This window comes from Thunnus maccoyii, chromosome 22, assembly GCF_910596095.1.
Source record: "Thunnus maccoyii chromosome 22, fThuMac1.1, whole genome shotgun sequence".
Taxonomy (NCBI): domain Eukaryota; kingdom Metazoa; phylum Chordata; class Actinopteri; order Scombriformes; family Scombridae; genus Thunnus; species Thunnus maccoyii.
In genome coordinates this window covers 4,250,877-4,271,696 of record NC_056554.1, presented here as the reverse complement: position 1 = coordinate 4,271,696, position 20,820 = coordinate 4,250,877, and the positions used below count along the sequence as shown (strand labels likewise).

The following is a 20,820-nucleotide window of genomic DNA, read 5'->3' as shown; positions in this document are numbered from 1 at the left end:
AACCTACACTTCTTTGTAGGACTTTAGTGCCTCCTAGTGGTGATACCAAAATAACCACCAACAACAACCTGTGACCATGGATCTGACTGGTTGATGGACACAGAGCAACAAACTCACAACAGACTCATTAATCAAGCAAAAGTGAACTGAACCAACTTCCACCAGGACTGTCTATGATTTCTACAAACAAACACTCGCGCCTTCAAAATGATTTGAAAGGTGGTACAATCACATAAAAACTACATAAATAGTGGCTCTAACCAGTGGTGGGAAAAGTATTCAGACCCTTTACTAAAGTAAAAGTAAAAATACAACGATGTAAAAATACTCAATTCCTGAATTCAAAATGTTAGTGAAGTGAAAGTACAGAGGTATCATCAGCCACATGCACTTAAAGTATCAAAAGTAAAAGTATTCATTTAGCAGGACTTCTTTTAAAGTACAATATTATTACAAAATATTATATTATTTGTTTTTATCACTATATCACTCCTACAAATACATGTCAAAACATTTTAATGTTTTAGTTTGTCAATGTGGAGCCAACTTTAGATACTTTATACACTACTGGGTAGATTAGTAGTAATGGTACTGCATCATATTGTATGAATGTATAATTTGATTTTTAACTATAAATGGAAAATACAAGTAGTGGAGTAAATAGTTAAGGGGAGTAAGCAACATAAATCCCTCTGAAATGTAGTGGAGTAGAACTTTACAACAGCATGAAATGGAAAGTAAAAGTACCTAAAATTGTACTTAAGTGCAGCACTTGAGTAAATGTACATAGTTACATTCCACCACTGGCTCTAACCAAAGTAAACCAACAAAATACAGTGTATGACTACAGGTTACACTTATTGGATGCTCAAATGCTGATAATGAACGTACTATAAAAATACATCAGGTGAACTTAGGACTGAGTTTAGTGTTAGAAATGGAGTCCATGTTGAAAAAACACAGTCTATGAGAATAAAACCTTGTCATCATTATAATCTCAATACATTTATTTCTTAAAAGAAACTGACTGTTCCAATGCTTCTCTCCTCAGTATCGATTTAGTTAGTAACCTACTGTATGTCAGTATTTTGAGTATAATAAAAGAGGATCTTTGTCAAGCAGAAGAGCAGAATGTCTTTTTTCAAACTCTTTTGTGAGAATTATGTTAAACAGACATAGAAGTCATCGCCTTCTTTTGAAAAGAGGAAGGAACAGACATTGTGGTTTTTCACATTTCTCTGCAGGAAAGATGAGGACACTGAAGAAAAGATGATGCCCAGTATGTATCTGTTGTGTGTGTGTGTTCATGTGTGAGCGTATGCTGGGAGGGACTTGCAACAGATGTGAAGAGATGAGTGTCAGTCGTCAGAGGTGAATCATTGTGGAAAGATGAAGCTTCTACTGAGCTGTCTGCTTCTGGCTTCGCTCTGTGATCTTTCATCTTGGAGTAAGTAGAAATACAGACATTCTGCAAGAATATGCGCTCAAAAACATCTCTTAAAGGTCAAAATGACGACAGGTTTTTGTAATTACTGTCTTTACCGACTGAATATCAGAATAGTAGTGCGTGTTATAGACTGCCAAAAAAAGTAGTGTATATATATATATATATATATATATATATATATATATATATATATGTTTCTATGGTTTGATACACCCTTTTTACACTGAAAAATGTTTTTGGTACAGTCACTTTCAGAGCAGTATATTCACCTGAAAGAGAAATGAAAACCTGTGATATGATGTGATGTTTCAGCACTTTACTGGGATGTTGACAACTTTACCCACAATTCAGACTGAATCACATATCCTGTTGTTGAAAAGTGCCAAAAACATATTACTCACTACGTTTAGCTTCTGTTGTGATGCAATTTGTACAGTCTTGTGATAAATTACCAAATCATTTAAATCTCTTTACTGTCTCTTTACAGGTGTTTCATCAACAGGCACACTTGATGTGACCCAGACTGCTGATGTCTCTGTCGTGGAGGGGGAGACGGTAAACATCACCTGCTGCTGGACAGGGACGTTTGGAAGAGTGGGAGTGTACTGGCTGAAAAACCAAAGAGAAATAAAGAATAAAATTAGAATCATATCAACAAATACATCTCAAGGATGTCAGCAGAAGGAGACCTGTAACTGTTCAACCTTGACCTTTACAAATATCACAAGAGAGGATGAAGGGAAATACTACTGCAAAGTGTCTGTAGAGATACCATTTTTAACTGTGGTTAAAGGAAATGGTACTGTCATCACAGTTAAGGACAGAGACAACATAAAGGACAAAACAGAAGAAGGTAGGTGACAAAACATTAGAAATTTGTGTGTTGCAATAAGAGTTTACTAGTATATTGATTTTACAGTGGACGGGGCTTTTATTGAAGTGTATTCAGAATGGGATGAGGTCGGTTCACAAAACAGCAATTTCTATGACCTCAGTCAAACCTTATTTGCTTGTTATACAAATATAAACTATAAGATTCGTGCACTAATCGGACTGTATGTAAAAAGCATTCACTATCTTGATCTCATAATTGACACATTTGTGTTTTTTCTCACAAGAGAGTTTTTCATCTTCTACCGGCAATCCACTTCCCCTGATCATTACCCTGGCTGTAGTGGCTCCAATACTGCTCCTCACTCTCGTGTGTGTCTGCATCCAAGGTACAAAGAAAAGACACTTATTCTTTTCTTACTTACCCATCGGAGTATCTGCTCATGCAGCTAATTCTGCCTCAGCTTGCCTGAGTCTTCTGCCTCCACCCAAATACACTGGAGGTGAAAGTTAGCGCATTGAAAAATATTACTTCAGCAGGAAATGGTTTCATGAATGTTCAAAGTTCATCTGTGTGTGTAACTTGGGAATGTTTTTTGAAAGAGATAGCGCTAGTTTAGATTGTAATTAATGCAATTTAATGTAATTCATGTAATTATTTTTAATGTAATTTTCAATGCTGTGAGTGCAAAAATAATCTATTCACCTTCAATTTATTGAGGTTGCAGCAGAAAACTCAGAGACGGACATCTCAAAACATGTGCTAAACCCCCCAAAATATCTGCATGACTAGATACAGTAACACTGGTAATGTTAGTGAGAAAATATATTTTTTCATATCTTTCTTTCATTTCTGCAAGGACACAGAGCGGAGGATTGTTACTTAAACAAAACCTGACATTTAAAAAAAAAGAAAAATATCCTCCATTTCAAACAAGAACCTGCTGATAAGAACTCTTTGAAAGTGAAGGTGAGAAGCAGATTGACACAAGAAGCCTTTGAGTTACCCAAAAGTTCAGAGAGAGATTGGATGGTCGCCAGCTTTAACAGCTTCATAGTGTGAAACACTGAAAAGCCAATAGCAAAAACAATAATTAGTAGTAGCAAAAAAGAAGAAGTTGTAAAGACTTAAAAGAAGAGAAAATGTAGACGACACAGTTACAGGATGAAATCATGAGCGACAGTGTGTTTTAAGCAACTTTAAGATTCAGAGATACATTTTAGCAAACCTAACAGTTGTATAAACCTACAAGAACAGTCAGTTGTCTTAAATTTGAACTGAGGAGTAAATAAAAGCAATTGATAAATGCTAAACCTTACTGTGCTTTAAAGATGACCAACAGGCTCTTCAAATGAATTCTTAAACCCACATTAACTGATTTTTTTTTAAGTTTTAAAAGTAAACCCAACACAAACATATTAGTTTATATAGTTGATATTGCAAATGTGTTAGCAAACGTTTGCATATTTACACATCCATCAGATCATCCATCAGAGCAACATTTTCTTTCATTTAGAGTCGTGTTTCTGGCGACCTATTGAATATATGTCCAATATTCACTCTCCTTTTAGCTCTGTTTCAGTCTCTACTTTACAGTCTCAACTACTTCTGGGGCAAATATCGGACTACTTATCCACTAAATGCACCATGTTTACCTGTTAAGTGCTCTGATTGCCGCTTTTATGTTTTTTATTTATTTATTACAGCTTAGGCTTCATTTTACAGAAGCGCATTGCGTTCAACAAAGAAAAAAAAATTGGAGTCCTCATCTCATAATTCTGACTTACTATCCCATTATTATATGACCGACTATCCAGTAATTATGACTTAAATTTCTTATAATTATGACTTACTATCTTATAATTACGCAATGCGCTTCTGCATCATTTTTCCCAACAATTCTAATAATAATTTGAGTGCATGTGTGTGTGTGTGTGTGTGTGTGTGTGTGTGTGTGTGTGTGTGTTTCATGGGTTCAGCGATAGCAGCCAGGGTGATCTATGAGGTTCCGCACTTTGACTCTGAGGTGGCAGACATGGACAAACACAGCACCAGCTCCTTCAGTGCCTCCTTTCAGTGGGTGAGTCCAATATCAGACTGAAGAAAAAATATTAATATGATGCTACCCAACAAACATGATCCTGATTCCCTTTTGTTCAGTGTGGTGAAAGAGAAGTCAAATAGTGTGAAAACTGATCATGCTGTCCAATATACTGCATAATGAGTGACCAGAAAAATACTTTTATGATGTAATACATTGCCTTATATACAATACAACAGCCATGCAAATAATGATGTATTATTTAAAAATTATGTTTCAAGACTGTACTTTGTGGTGTTGTTGTGTTAGACTAAATTACAGTATATTCTAACATGTTTTGTCCACATAACTCACACATATGAAAGTGCAAAAGCATATGAAACACCATACAATACACTACAATCCAGTACAACAACATTACAAGCTACAGCCTTGATACGCTGTCAGAAACAATGAAATAGTATGTTTCACAAACTGCAGTGATTTAAGCTGCAACTTGCAGTGCTGAGAAATTATTATGAAATATAACTGACATCCTGTTTCTGATGAATAGTGTCTGTTGCTCACACCTACTCAGTTTTTTACTGTGCACATTAGTAAAGGTCTAATCATAATATTGACCTTTAAGCAGAACAAACCATCAGCACAATGTGTAATTGCATTTTTTTTAAAAAAATCTCTCTGTCTCTCTTAGTGTCAGGTGGTGGTGTATGAATCCTTCAATTACCTTGAACACACGGAGTGGAAACAAAGTTCACAGATTCTGAGACAGAGGGACTCCATCAAGCCTCTGAACTTAATCACTACAGCAGTGTACTCTTCATCAGATGTTAGAGGAGCCTGATGAGGTGCTCAAAAAGGCCTAAACCAAAAAAAAGGAATAATGAAGTTGTAATACTTAAAGGAGTACACTGAAAGGCAGGAGAAGAGGTAGAGGGAGCTGGATGAAAAAGAGGAAGAAAGAAAAACATCAGGAGCAGCTGGACACCATTATTGGCATCTTTGGCAAGTTGGTGGAGAAGCACAACTAGCCTTTTCTTTTTGGTTTGAATGTTTTAGTTCATGGTTATCAACCCTATGGAGTTGTTTAAGTTCAGTTTTTTGAAAATATGTATAGCTATAAATAACATGTCTGTTTCCTTACATCAAATTATTCTTCAGTTCAAAGCTGACATTAAACATGAGTTGCTTTTTATCCATCTCAGTGCAGTATTCTTTGAATTGAGATCTTCAGCATGAATATTGAAAGTGTTTGTTTTAAGGGAGATTTGTGCATGCAAAACAGAAATGTGTTTAAATGTCATTCTTGAATATCAAAAAACTTGTATAGATCCATCACAAACAAGAATCAAAGAAGGCATTAATGTAGTTATTAATAGCTTTATGAGCACACCAAATTAAACGATTTCAACAAGTTGAACAGAAATCTTATAAGGGCAACACAGGGTTGTGGTAGCTGGTATAAATTTAAACTAAAGTATATATGTAAACTAAAAGGGATTTGACTAAGCACAACACTTAAACATATAAAACTTCATCTGCTGGCCTAATCATGATCCCTTCATGGGGCCTGAAGATGCTGGGGTGCCGATATCTGGGCACATAACCTGTCCCTCATGTGGGCCCCAGTCCTCTCCTGGATGTCATGTAGGTCAAGTGGAGCAGGGGGACCAGGTTCTTCAGGCTGGAGTTCTGGGTCTTCCATGACATCTCCATGAGTAAGGCACACAATGTAGGGGAACGCACAGACCAAGGCAACATCAGAACAGAAATTGAGTGCCTTGAATAAGGTGGCTAGCCACCATGCCTTCATTACCCCAAATGTCCTCTAAATCAAGGCCCAGCCATGTGTTTTATTGAAGCGCTCCTGCATCCACCCCTGTAATGGTTGTCTGATAGGAGTTACAATCATAATTAAAAGCTGAAGACAAGGGTAGCCTCCATCTTCCAAGAGAAAGAAAGCAGGTGGGGGGTACAGGGAACTGAAATAAACAGGGCCGTTTCTTAAAATCCGTGTGTCATGTACTGAACCTCTATAACCTACAAAAATGTCCAGAAATCACCCAGAGATGTCATAGATGCCTTGAAGTTGAGTGGAGTGAATTTTGTTTGTAGTTAAATAATCTAACTGGATGTGTTTGGGTGGTTTAATTTGGACAATTTGGATTTCGACAACCATCGGTGCCAAATTATAATTACAATTTGAATAAATGGGCTACCATACATTTTAATGTATCATGTAAGTCATAATAACTCATTAACTGTGTATGTCAACATAATGTGCTTATGTAGTTGAGCCTAACACTGAGTATTGAGGAGTTTAACTGGAGTTTGTAATATGCACACATCTGTGTTATAAACACAGTGGAACAGAATGGGTCTCCATAGACGTTATTGCATTATTTAACTCATAATACAACATATAAACTGTACATCATGATAAAGTTATGTACAGTTTTACAAAGTTATAGCTATTGTCTTGGTAGCATTAAAACTGTAGAAGTAAATAAATACCATTTCAGGAAAAGCAAATTATATATGGAAGCTTCATAAAAATATAGGAAACTACTGTACATAAAAGTATGCACATATGATTATATGAACAGTATATGTAGCATAAATGGGTTTTATTTTAAGTTAAAGATCTCCTTCATCCATGTTTTACAACATAAAATAATATAAAATATACAAATCCTTAAAAGGACATCTATGCCTTCTTCTCATTGGTAAATCCAGAGTCTATGAATATATGAATATTGTTCATTTCAAAAGTTTAACTACTGGATACAAGATGTCTCCTACTTCCCTATTAAGTCCATTTTCAGTGTGCACTAGAGGCTTAAAGTTTCCACATCACACTCTAAATTATTTACTGGCGCTCGATTGGTTTCAAAGTAGTTGTGATGTTGCAAATCATGCATGTAGGCCCGCCCCTTAAAATCATGTTTTCAATGAGCCCAGAGAAACTTTCCACTTTCAGCAGATGAATGTGAAAACAAACTCTGTACATACATCATTCTGCACAGTGAAGCTCAAACATCCAACTGAAGGAACAAGAAGAAAATCACATTTTGGAGTGGATGAAGACTTTACGTTTGCAAGACAGTGTGCTGTTGCACCGCAATCACACTAAATGTAGACTGTGCAGGATGATCTGATGCTATTTGGTGCCAGTACAACAAAAGCTCCATCAGTTTAAACTCTGACTCTAGAACAACCTAAGTGGACCCAAAGTGGCAATATAGTGAGGTCAAAGGGAGAACACAATTCTCAGAAATGTTTGTCTATGAATTAGCAGCTGTGTTTGTTGAGCTGCATGTCACAAACAACATCTCAGTGCTGCTGAAGAGCTTTGTCAGTTATGGCTTTGAAGACTGAAAATTTTGCAGTTTGTGGTTGATGGTCTTCCTGTTTTCACACATCATCATACTGGTAGTCCAGAGCACAGAACACCAGGCCACATCCGTTTAGTACAGGGGTTCTCAACCTTTTGTAACTTAAGGCCCACTTCTGATTGTTAAAACATTTCCGAGAAACACCTTCCAAAATAAATGAAAAAAACATAACAAATAAATATGGAAATACGTGTTATGTCACTGTCAGCTGTAATGACCAAAATAAATATTCAGTTTACCCTCAGTGAGACACTTGCTTCTGGGAAATAATGAGATCAAGTCATGGTGGGATGGGTGAGAGACTGACGTGCAGAGTAGCATTCCAAGTTGCTTTCAGATTGTTCCTTGTCTTTGAGTTTGTGACAGTCACAACGGAAACCCCTGACTCACACAAATAGGCGGTGGTGAAAGGCAACAGAAATTTGATTGCTTGTTTTGACAGAGAGGGATATTGACTGGCAGCCAGTATCCAGAATGAAGCAGAGTCAACTTGTGTGAGCTGAAGCTTCAGGCTGCTGTCTGCTGATAGTTCCATCAGTTCATTGAAAACCACTAGATGGTGCTCTGAGGCCCACCTGTGGGCCGCAGCCCACTGGTTGAGAATGGCTGGTTCAGTAGACCTTATAAAAAGGTGCAACATGATGTAGGTCAACAGTACACCCGGTAAAGTACAATGTCTATGGCAAACTCATGTATTTCTTATCAGTATAAATCTGTACAGTACTGCTCAGATATGTCCTGTCCTTATTTTAATATTGTACAAGTAAGAAGCTGCCATTATACACATAGTGACTATAAGGAATATATTATTTCCATTATACTGTGCTAATAACTACAAAATATGTTCAAAATGTCGAGATAGAACAATACAAACTCCAGAGGGAAATTCCTGGCTCTGTTGTGTTCCCCAGCCAGCTGCTAACTAGCTAGTTGTTGGTCTGCTGTTTGGTGCAGGTACATAGAGTGAATTTATCAGAGCTTTTCAACTGAAAACCAAAGTCTGCTGCTTTGTGACTGAACCAAAACAGTGATAAGTTGTGGGCTGTGAAACCAAAACAATGAGCTGAAAGATGCTAAAATGCTCAAAAGAACTGAGGGCATCTGTGGGGTCGGGTGATGAGTTCATCATCACCAGCAAGATCTTTCACATTACACAAAATATAAAGAATAATGATTATCGTTGCTTTAAGTGTTTTCTTTGATACTTCTGATATACTGTAGCTGAGGAAAATTTGGGAGCATCAAATCTTGCAAAATATCTAAAAAATATACTATACGAAAGAAAGGGAATCTGTCACTGCAAGGCAGAAGAGAAGAAAACATTTCTTTAATCTTCACAGTGAGGGCAGAGAGGGGAGGACATACTTCAATTGTGGCTATTTTTTATCTAGATTTTTTAATCTAATTTTTATTTCACTCCATTTTATTATTGTTATAGTTTTTAAATCTAGTTTATTTTATTGCGTTTTCAAAAGTCTTATTTCTCGTGTACATTGCTCTCAGATTGTTTCACTGTTTACCGTCTACATTTCAGTCAGTTATTTAACCTGTATGAAAGGTTCTATACAATTGTATCAATAATGATTGATGAAATAGAACCTATAGCTGCCTTTGACTCTTCTAGAGGGAAGGGAACACTAGTTGTGGTTTTATACATTACAAAAATTCTCAGAAAAACCTCAAATGAAGATGATGCCTTGCACCTATTGTCTTGTGAGTGTGTGTGGGTGCTTAAGAGATGAGTTTCAGTATTCAAAGGTGAATCGCTTTGAAAGGATGAAGCTTCTACTGAGCAGTTTGCTACTCGCCTCTCTACTTGCCTTCTCATCTTGGAGTAAGTAAAAACGTAATTATTATGCAACTGTAACCTTCAAATCACCTCTGTATAAAGCTGCATACATTGATGGTTTTTCATATTAAGCGTGAATCATTACATATGATCAAAACCAGAGTTATAGTCACAGTGTCTAAAGATTTTTCAAATCAAATTTTCAGGGTGTGATAATGGACTGGAGGTTTTCTTTCTATTTTTATTTTTCTATGTTGTGTTTGTGGGAACAAATGCCAAGACACATTCTTTGTATTCTTGCATACTAAAATCAAAAATATTTAATAAATAATTATTGGTTTAATTTTCAGAAACTTTCAGGGATTGTGTTTTTATTTTTTGTTTGTTTGTTTTTTTGCTTTCCACACAATTTCTAGCAAAATGTTATTGAAATGTAATATGAGGGGTTTTTTGTATGTTTTTTTGAGATGAGGGTGTTCACATAACACTTTTGGATCTGGAAGACATTGGTTTACTTTGTTACAATTTCCTGCTTATATTTCTGTGAAATGTTGCAGAGTGATTGGAAACATAAATAATGAATCAATCAAATGGCCATGTGTAATGTCTGTGGCCTTTATAATGATAAAGCCACAAAGAAATAATCAGCCAACCCTGCAGCTCTACGGGGCTTTTTAAGCCTATGTTGCTTTTATCAACCTTGTTTCTCAACTGTGCACCAGCTCCCACCTTTACTGAAATGATGCAGTATAAACTAACCTGTATCACTTTGTCTCCCACAGGTGTTTCTTCAACAGGAACACTTGTTGTGACCCAGACTCCTGATGTCTCTGTCATGGAGGGGGAGACGGTAAACATCACCTGCTGCTGGACGGGGATGTTTGAAAGAGTGAAAGTTAACTGGCTGAAAAATCAAACAAAAATTAGGAATAACAATGGAATCATCTCAACAAATACATCTCAAGGATCTCTGCGGAAGGAAGCCTGTAAATGTTCGACCTTGACCCTTTCAAGTATCACAAGAGAGGATTCAGGGATATACTTCTGCAACGTGTCTGTAGAGATACCATTTTTAACTGTGGCTAAAGGAAATGGTTCTGTCATCACAGTTAAGACCGGAGAGAGAACAGATGAGAACACACATGACGATGCAAAAGACAACACAGATGGTGGTAAGTGATTACACATCCAACATACAAAGTGTTGCAGTGACAATGATTAGTTGAAAATCAGCATGTATCACCTTTGATGAGTGTGTGATGTTGAGGATAAAAAGCAGCAGGTAGCTGACACTGTATAAATCTGCACTGCACTGCTGACATGTGTCTCTGTGCTTTCACTCTAACGTTTTGGACAAGTAGTTGTCCACACAGCAGACATCAAAGCTATTATAATTCTTCAAATCCTATTAACGGAGCAATCATTTCCAAATAACCACCAGCACACTTATAATAGGGCTTGAATTTAGTGATTGAGACCATGACTTAGTGTCTAAGTTGAGGCTTTTGGAATGGGAGTCAGTTGGAGCATCTAGTGGTCATCAGTGGTATTGCGCTTTAAGGTACTTCCATGTTGGCTTCAGCCTTAAGTTGTTGTGGTTGCTGCTTGTTTTAAACACAAGCCCTAAGCACTGATCCCTCATGGACATTGATATCACCTTCCTAGTTAGCATAAATGTGAGTGTATGAACCTACAAGGGCAAAATATGAGCTATGAGGAATGGATGAGTGACGTATAACGCTAAAGCATCGCTGTGCTTTTTGACATGAGGGTGTTAATATAATATTTCTGGAACTGGAAGAGATTGGTTTACACTAATTTCCTGCTTATATATCTGTGAAATGTTGCAGAGTGATTGGAAACATAAATAATGAATCAATCAAATGGCCATGTGTAATGTCTGCGGCCTTTATAATGATAAAGCCACAAAGAAATGATCAGCCAACCCTGCAGCTCTACGGGGCTTTTTAAGCCTTTGGTTCAACCTCACTGCTTTTATCAACCTTGTTTCTCAACTGTACACCAGCTCGTACCTCTACTGAAATGATGCAGTATAAACTAACCTGTATCACTCTGTCTCCTCATAGGTGTTTCTTCAACAGGCACGCTTGTTGTGACCCAGAGTCCTGATGTCTCTGTCATGGAGGGGGAGATGGTAAACATCGCCTGCTACTGGACAGAGACGTTTGGAAGAGTTGAAAGAGTGGGAGTTAACTGGCTGAAAAATCAAACAGAAATTAAGAATAAAAATGGCATCATCTCAACAAAAACATTTCAAGGATCTCTGCAGAAGGAGGCCTGTAACTGTTCAACCTTGACCATTTCAAGTATCACAAGAAAGGATTCAGGGATATACTTCTGCAAGGTGTCTGTAGAGATACCATTTTTCAGTGAGGCTAAAGGAAAAGGTACTGTCATCACAGTTAAAAACAGAGAGAGAACAGATGAGAACACACATGACGATGCAAAAGACAACACAGCTGGTGGTAAGTGATTAAACATCCAACATACAAAGTGTTGCAGTGACAATGACTAGTTGAAAATCAACATGTATCACCTTTGATGAGTGTGTGATGTTGAGGATAAAAAGCAGCAGGTAGCTGACACTGTATAAATCTACAAGTGTCTCTGCTTTCATTCTGACGTTTTGGACAAGTAGTTGTCCACACAGCAGAGCTACGATAATTCTTCAAATCCTATTAATGAAGCAATTATTTCCAAATAACCACCAGCACACTTATAATAAGGCTTGAATTTAGTGATTGAGACCATAACTTACTGTGTAAATTGAGGCTTTTTGAATGGGAGTCAGTTGGAGCATGTAGTGGTTGTCAGTAGTATTGCCTTTTAAGGTACTTCCACATTGGCTTCAGCCATAAGTTGTTGTATTTGCTGCTTGTTGTTGACACAAGCCCTAAACGCTGATCCCTCATGGAAGTTGATATCGCCTTCCTAGTTAGCATAAGTGTGAGTATATGAACCTACAAGGGCAAAATATGAGCTATGAGGAATGGATGAGTGACACTGCAGCAGATTGGAACGTTAGAACTGAGTTCATTCCTCTAATGTGGCCGTAGACTTTTAGTCTTGTTTTCATTTAAAGGCAGAAATGGATGTCAGGTATTTGGTTAAAGTATTACTGGTATTAATAGCAGCTTATGTGTAACTCAGCACTTGCCTTTGCTTTGTGACTTTCAGGTTCTCAGAAGGAGGAAGTGTTAGTTCATGTCCTGCGATGTCTGCCCATCCTCGCCCTTGTTGCAACCTTCTTCTACCTCAACAGTTCAGGGACCAAAACACAGCAACACACACCAGGTACAATGTAACTTTCACTATAATGATCAGGACTATGCAGTAGCAGCATACATGTTACAGTGTGTTGAGATTGGTGAAGCTGATCCATAAATGTGTCATGTTTCAGCCACTCTGGAAAATACACCTGTTTCAGCCCACAGAAGAGAGGAAGATGAAGAGGAAGGAAATGAGACAGAAATAGTTGCAGAGAGAAGATGAAAAGGATGGTGTCATCTAATGATTATATTGTCTTGATTAAGATACATTTCCAAAAATGTAGAAAATTTTATTAGTGCTTCTGTCATCTTGAGTACTTTCACTTTTTGCTTTCTGGCAGCAGTAAAAATTCTGTTCTGTGTTTACAGCTCGTCAAAATGTGTCTGTCAATGTGTTAACTTGTGGTTTTGCACACCTCTGCGATAACTTGTGAGAAACATAAAAATAAAGGTAATTCTTGGTATGTGTTGTTTTGCGTGTGTAAGTTCAGTCAGTGTAAGGGACTTAGCTGTAGAGAGATGAGTATCAGTAGTCAGTGGTGAACCGGTGTGAAAGGATGAAGTTTCCTCTGGGCAGCTTTCTTCTCGTCACTCTCTGTGAACTGTCATCTTGGAGTAAGTACCAACACAGATCATTTTAGCCTTTCCTTTCAAATCACTTCTGTATTTTTGTTGATTTTAACATGTCATGGGATCCCTGCCATCCATACTGCACAAAATCCTAAAGTTTAGTTGGAAACAAATGTGTCAATAATTCTTCATTCGTGCTGAAATGATGCAGTATGAACTAACCTGTATCACTTTGTCTCCTCATAGGTGTTTCATCAACAGGCACACTTGTTGTGACCCAGAGTCCTGATGTTGCTGTCATGGAGGGGGAGACGGTAAACATCACCCGCTGCTGGACAGAGACGTTTGAAAGATTTGAAAGAGTGGGAGTTAACTGGCTGAAAAATCAAACAGAAATTAAGAATAAAAATGGCATCATCTCAAAAGATCAATCTCAAGGATCTCTGCAGAAAGAGGCCTGTAACTGTTCAACCTTGACCATTTCAAGTATCACAAGAAAGGATGCAGGCATATATTTCTGCAAGGTCTCATGTAACTCTCAGAAAGAAAGAGAATCAGCATATTTCCCAAAATGTCAAATTATTCTTGTAATGGAGGAAATGTCCAGTTGGTGGAGCAGCAAACGCTGGTTTGCTACGTAAAAGAGCTTTTACATTTTCTGAAGCTTGACAACAATTTGGAGACCAAATGAATTTGTCCTTCCGCAGATCAGCTGAAGCAACACAGATATACATTCAAATGGAGAGGCTGATGTTTGACATGTCACTGATTTTGATCGAGGCTTTCAACCACACTGACCCCATGTGCCACACTGGGACTTTATCTATTAAATCAGGTTGTTACTGATGTGTTCCTCACCTGTTGTTCCATTGCTCTTCTCATGTGACATGTAAGACAGAAAACAAGTGTAGTGTAGAAAAAACTGAAACATGTAAAGGTTGATGTGATGAAATACAATAATACAGAACATATGTGATTGTCTTTAATTCATCAGGAAGACCCCTCCAATGATTGGTTCAGAGCATCCAGACCAAAATCCTTTTAGTAAGATTTATAACAGTATATAAACCATGTCTTCATGTATTTTAGTAAAGGGTCAAAAGTTTTTCACCTCATAACAACCAATCAGGCCTGCAGATGTAAATGTTAGTCTGTCATTAATAAAATTTTCCTCCAAAACAATAATTCATCCACTTAGGTCCAAATCTGCGGCCCATCTGTGAAAACTGCAGTCTACTGCAGTAATGGGAAACATCCAGGTGTGTACAGTAGTACTCATCATGGATGTTGGTATGTATGCAAACACATTGCTTTTTCTCTGCACAACTCTGATTCTCTCCCTGACTTGTTTTGTCCTGCTGCGCCCTCAGGAGGTGGAGCACTGCTACAACATCCAGAGGGAGCTTTACCAAACATGCTCCACAAGATCAGGTAACAATGCAGGTTAGTGGTGAAAAATGTACAAAAAAATAACACCTGACATCTCTCATTAGCATTGTAACACTGAAGTGCAAAGACTTCAGGTAAAGTTGTTTAGTGCAACTTATTTTGGTAATATTTTGTTTTACAGGTCACTGCATTTATTCTAATTTCCTGGAAATATTCATAATAATTTGCAGATATGTAACTGTTACATTTTAGGAGATTTGCAAAACATGTTGGTGCAATTATACAAATTATAAGAAAGATGGAAAAAAGTTGGTTCATATGTGGATTTATACAGTATGTTGTGGTAGAGACACGCTTCAGACTCCCCTAGTTTGTACTAACTGTGTCACTCCAAACAATCCTCATGTCACTCTCACCTGCCCACATTCACCATCCTCAACACTCATCAACAGCCTTCTGTTAGATGATGACTTCAGTTGCTGACTATTTACTGCTTGGAGCACATGCAGCTTTTATGGAGGAGAGTTCAGCTTTGATGAGATAAATGACCATTATTATTATTATTATTATTATTATTATTATTATTATTATTATTATTATGACACATTATTTTCCTACATGATCATCCAGACACATCCAAATAAAGAGACATTCAAGACACATTGAAACAGAACATATATTAATATGAACAACCCAGTAATACAAAGACTGAAAGCAACTTTTATAGCAGACAGGTGGGATGTGTAGAAAATGGATGCTGAGGTTTCCATGGTTACTATGTGAACTGAACCAACTTCCACCAGGACTGTCTATGATTTCTACAAACAAACACTCGCGCCTTCAAAATGATTTGAAAGATGGTACAATCACATAAAAACTACATAAATAGTGGCTCTAACCAGTGGTGGGAAAAGTATTCAGACCCTTTACTAAAGTAAAAGTAAAAATACAACGATGTAAAAATACTCAATTCCTGAATTCAAAATGTTAGTGAAGTGAAAGTACAGAGGTATCATCAACCACATGCACTTAAAGTATCAAAAGTAAAAGTATTCATTTAGCAGAAGGACTTCTTTTAAAGTGCAATATTATTACAATATATTACATTATTTGTTTTTATCACTATATCACTCCTACAAATACATGTCAAAACATTTTAATGTTTTAGTTTGTCAATGTGGAGCCAACTTTAGATACTTTATACACTACTGGGTAGATTAGTAGTAATGGTACTGCATCATATTGTATGAATGTATAATTTGATTTTTAACTATAAATGGAAAATACAAGTAGTGGAGTAAATAGTTAAGGGGAGTAAACAACATAAATCCCTCTGAAATGTAGTGTAGTAGAACTTTACAACAGCATGAAATGGAAAGTAAAAGTACCTCAAAATTGTACTTAAGTGCAGCACTTGAGTAAATGTACATAGTTACATTCCACCACTGGCTCTAACCAAAGTAAATCAACAAAATACAGTGTATGACTACAGGTTACACTTATTGGATGCTCAAATGCTGATAATGAACGTACTATAAAAATACATCAGGTGAACTTAGGACTGAGTTTAGTGTTAGAAATGGAGTCCATGTTGAAAAAACACAGTCTATGAGAATAAAACCTTGTCATCATTATAATCTCAATACATTTATTTCTTAAAAGAAATACTGACTGTTCCAATGCTTCTCTCCTCAGTATCTATTTAGTTAGTAACCTACTGTATGTCAGTATTTTGAGTATAATAAAAGAGGATCTTTGTCAAGCAGAAGAGCAGAATGTCTTTTTTCAAACTCTTTCGTGAGAATTATGTTAAACAGGCATAGAAAGTCATCGCCTTCTTTCGACAAGAGGAAGGAACAGACATTGTGGTTTTTCACACTTCTCTGCAGGAAAGATGAGGACACTGAAGAAAAGATGATGCCCAGTATGTTTCTGTTGTGTGTGTGTGTTCATGTGTGAGTGTATGCTGGGAGGGACTTGCAGCAGATGTGAAGAGATGAGTGTCAGTCGTCAGAGGTGAATCATTGTGGAAAGATGAAGCTTCTACTGAGCTGTCTGCTTCTGGCTTCGCTCTGTGATCTCTCATCTTGGAGTAAGTAGAAATACAGACATTCTGCTTCTGTTGTGCAAGAATATGCGCTCAAAAACATCTCTTAAAGGTCAAAATGATGACAGGTTTTTGTAATTATTGTCTTTACCGACTGAATATCAGAATATCAGAATGCTGTAGTGCATGTTATAGCCTGCCAACAAAAGTAGTTTAAAATATGACTCCAATGAGTAAATGTGTGTTGGTTCTTCTCATATATATATATATATGTATATACGTTTCTATGGTTTGATACTCCCTTTTTACACTGAAAAATGTTTTTTGTACAGTCACTTTCAGAGCAGTATTAATATTCACCTTAAAGAGAAATGAAAACCTGTGATGTGATGTGATGTTTCAGCACTTTACTGGGATGTTGACAACTTTACCCACAATTCAGATTGAATCACATATCCTGTTGTTGAAAAGTGCCAAAAACATATTACTCACTATGTTTAGCTTCTGTCGTGATGCAATTTGTACAGTCTTGTGATAAATTACCAAATCATTTAAATCACTGTCTCTTCACAGGTGTTTCATCAACAGGCACAGTTGATGTGACCCAGACTGCTGATGTCTCTGTCATGGAGGGGGAGACGGTAAACATCACCTGCTGCTGGACAGAGACGTTTGAAAGAGTGAGCGTTAACTGGCTGAAAAACCAAACAGAAATAAAGAATAAAACTAGAATCATCTCAACAAATACATCTCAAGGATGTCAGCAGAAGGAGGCCTGTAACTGTTCAACCTTGACCTTTACAAATATCACAAGAGAGGATAAAGGGATATACTACTGCAAGGTGAATGTGGAGATACCAAGTTTAACTGTGGTTAAAGGAAATGGTACTGTTATCACAGTTAAAGACAGAGACGACATAAAGGACAAAACAGAAGAAGGTAGGTGACAAAACATTAGAAATTTGTGTGTTGCAATAAGAGTTTACTAGTATATTGATTTTACAGTGGACGGGGCTTTTATTGAAGTGTATTCAGAATGGGATGAGGTCTGTTCACAAAACAGCAATTTATATGACCTCAGTCAAACCTTATTTGCTTGTTATACAAATATAAACTATAAGATTCATGCACAAATTGGATTGTATGTAAAAAGCATTCACTCTCTTGATCTCATAATTGACACATTTGTGTTTTTTCTCACAAGGGAGTTTTTCATCTTCTACCGGCAATTCACTTCCCCTGATCATTACCCTGGCTGTAGTGGCTCCAATGCTGCTCCTCACTCTCCTCTGTGTCTGCATACTGCGAAGGAAACAAGGTACAAAGAAAAATGCAGCATTATTACTCAAGTATCAGACACTTATCATTTCCCTACTTACCTCTCGTGGGTATCGGGTCATGCAGCTATTTCTGCCTCAGCTTGCCTGAGTCTTCTGCCTCCACCCAAATACACTGGAGGTGAAAGTTAGCGCATTGAAAAATATTTCTTCAGCAGGAAATGGTTTCATGAATGTTCAAAGTTCATCTGTGTGAGTAACTTGGAAATGTTTTTTGAAAGAGATAGCGCTAGTTTAGATTGTAATTAATGCAATTTAATGTAATTCATGTAATTATTTTTAATATAATTTTCAATGCTGTGAGTGCAAAAAATTCCATTTACCTTCAATTTATTGAGGTTGCAGCAGAAAACTCAGAGACGGACATCTCAAAACATGTGCTAAACCCCCCAAAATATCTGCATGACTAGATACAGTAACACTGGTAATGTTAGTGAGAAAATATATTTTTTCATGTCTTTCTTTAATTTCTGCAAGGACACAGAGCAGAGGATTGTAACTTAAACAAAACCTGACATTTAAAAAAAAAGAAAAATAGCCTCCATCTCAAACAAGAACCTGTGTATTGCGGCTGATAAGAAGTCTTTAAAAGTGAAGGTGAGAAGCAGATTGACACAAGAAACCTTCGAGTTACCCAAAAGTTCAAAGAGAGATTGGATGGTCGCCAGCTTTAACAGCTTCATAGCGTGAAACACTGAAAAGCCAATAGCAAAAACAATAATTAGTAGTAGCAAAAAAGAAGAAGTTGTAAAGACTTAAAACAAGAGAAAATGTAGGCGACACAGTTACAGGATGAAATCATGAGCGACAGTGTGTTTTAAGCAACTTAAAGATTCAGAGGTACATTTTAGCAAACCTAACAGTTCTATAAACCTACAAGAACAGTCAGTTGTCTTAAATGTGAACTGAGGAGTAAATAAAAGCAATTGATAAATGCTAAACCTTACTGTGCTTTAAAGATGACCAACAGGCTCTTCAAATGAATTCTTAAACCCACATTAACTGATTTTTAAAAAGTTGTAAACCCAACACGAACATGTTAGTTTATATAGTTGATATTGCAAATGTGTTAGCAAACGTTTGCATATTTACACATCCATCAGATCATCCATCAGAGCAACATTTGCTTTCATTTAGAGTCGTGTTTCTGGCGACCTATTGAATATATGTCCAATATTCACTCTCCTTTTAGCTCTGTTGCAGTCTCTACTTTACAGTCTCTACTACTACTGAGGCAAATATCGGGCTACGTAGTCACTAAATGCACCATGTTACCTGTTAGGTGTTAACTTTGTCTGATTGCTGCTTTTATGTATTTTTTTATTGTGTTCAACAAGTATGACTTAAGTGTTCAACGATTATGACTTAAGTATCCCATAATTACGACTTAAGTATCTCATAATTATGTCTTACTATCTCATAATTACGCAATACGCTTTTGTGTAATTTTTCCCAACAATTTCAATAATAATTTGTGTGTGTGTGTGTGTTTCATGGGTTCAGCGATAGCAGCCAGGGTGATCTACGAGGTTCCGCACATTGACTCTGAGGTGGCAGACATGGACAAACACAGCACCAGCTCCTCCAGTGGCTCCTTTCAGTGGGTGAGTCCAATATCAGACTGAAGAAAACATATTAATATGGTGCTACCCAACAAACATGATCCTGATTCCCTTTTGTTCAGTGTGGTGAAAGAGAAGTTAAATAGTGTGCAAACTGATCATGCTGTCCAATATACTGTACAATGAGTGACCAGAAAAATACTTTTATAATACATACATAATACATTGCCTTATATACAATACAACAGCCATGCAAGTAATGATATATTATTTAAAAATGATGTTTCAAGACTGTACTTTGTGGTGTTTTTGTGTTAGACTAAATTACAGTATATTCTAACATGTTTTGTCCACATAACTCACACATATGAAAGTGCAAAAGCATATGAAACACCATACAATACACTACAATCCAGTACAACAACATTACAAGCTAAAGCCTTGATACGCTGTCAGAAACAATGAAATAGTATGTTTCACAAACTGCAGTACTTTAAGCTGCAACTTCCAGTGCTGAGAAATTATTATGAAATATAACTGACATCCTGTTTCTGATGAATAGTGTCTGTTGCTCACGCATACTCAGTTATTTACTGTGCACATTAGTAAAGGTCTAATCATAATATTGACCTTTAAGCAGATCAAACCATCAGCACAATGTGTAATTGCATTTTTAAAAAAAAATCTCTCTGTCTTTCTCAGTGTCAGGTGCCAGTGTATGAATCCTTCGATTACCTTGAACACACAGAGAGTAAACAAAGTTCACAGACTGATCTGAGGCAGAGGGACTCCATCAAGCCTCTGAACTTAATCGCTACAGCAGTGAACTCTTCATCAGATGTTAGAGGAGCCTGATGAGGTGCCCAATGAAGTGCCCTGTACCTCTGCTCCAGGACCATCCACTGCCCCAAACCAACTGTCTGGGGGCTCAAAAAGAAACAAAAGAAACAAAAAAAAAAAAGGAATAATGAGGTTGTAATACTTTAAGAAGTACACTGAAAGGCAGGAGAAGAGGTAGAGGATGAAAAGGAGGAAGAAAGAAAAACATCAGGAGCAGCTGGACACCCTTATTGGCATCTTTGGCAAGTTGGTGGAGAAGCACAACTAGCCTTTTCTTTTTG

General features: G+C 37.0%; 1 protein-coding gene and 1 long non-coding RNA gene across 9 annotated transcripts in view; one reads left to right on the top strand and one right to left on the bottom strand.

Annotated features, from left to right (window-relative positions):
* LOC121888973 overlaps positions 1–20,554 on the top strand; it is a 30,129-nt gene extending 9,575 nt beyond the window's left edge. For 3 of the 4 annotated variants that reach the window (XM_042400621.1, XM_042400619.1, XM_042400620.1), the window contains exons 4-8: positions 1,245–1,447; positions 1,935–2,300; positions 2,566–2,667; positions 19,641–19,741; positions 20,402–20,554. In XM_042400621.1, coding sequence (XP_042256555.1) covers positions 1,390–1,447; positions 1,935–2,300; positions 2,566–2,667; positions 19,641–19,741; positions 20,402–20,554 — 780 coding nt within the window. In that variant the 5' untranslated portion in view covers positions 1,245–1,389. Of the gene's footprint in view, positions 1–1,244; positions 1,448–1,934; positions 2,301–2,565; positions 2,668–4,258; positions 4,360–5,014; positions 5,165–19,640; positions 19,742–20,401 lie in introns of those variants that run through there. The other variant, XM_042400622.1, reaches the window with a different exon arrangement.
* Positions 1,971–11,650, bottom strand: LOC121888976. Of its 5 annotated transcripts, none has more exons than XR_006093393.1 (5): positions 11,568–11,650; positions 10,264–10,371; positions 5,048–5,182; positions 2,563–2,656; positions 1,971–2,056 (listed from the first exon to the last, which is right to left on the bottom strand). It is a non-coding gene; the product is annotated as an uncharacterized LOC121888976 (long non-coding RNA). The 5 variants fall into 5 exon arrangements; XR_006093395.1 differs by lacking the exon at positions 2,563–2,656 and adding an exon at positions 2,704–2,775 and having other exon boundaries at positions 1,972–2,056; XR_006093396.1 differs by lacking the exon at positions 2,563–2,656 and having other exon boundaries at positions 1,986–2,056.
* Positions 20,555–20,820: the final 266 nt, after the last annotated feature.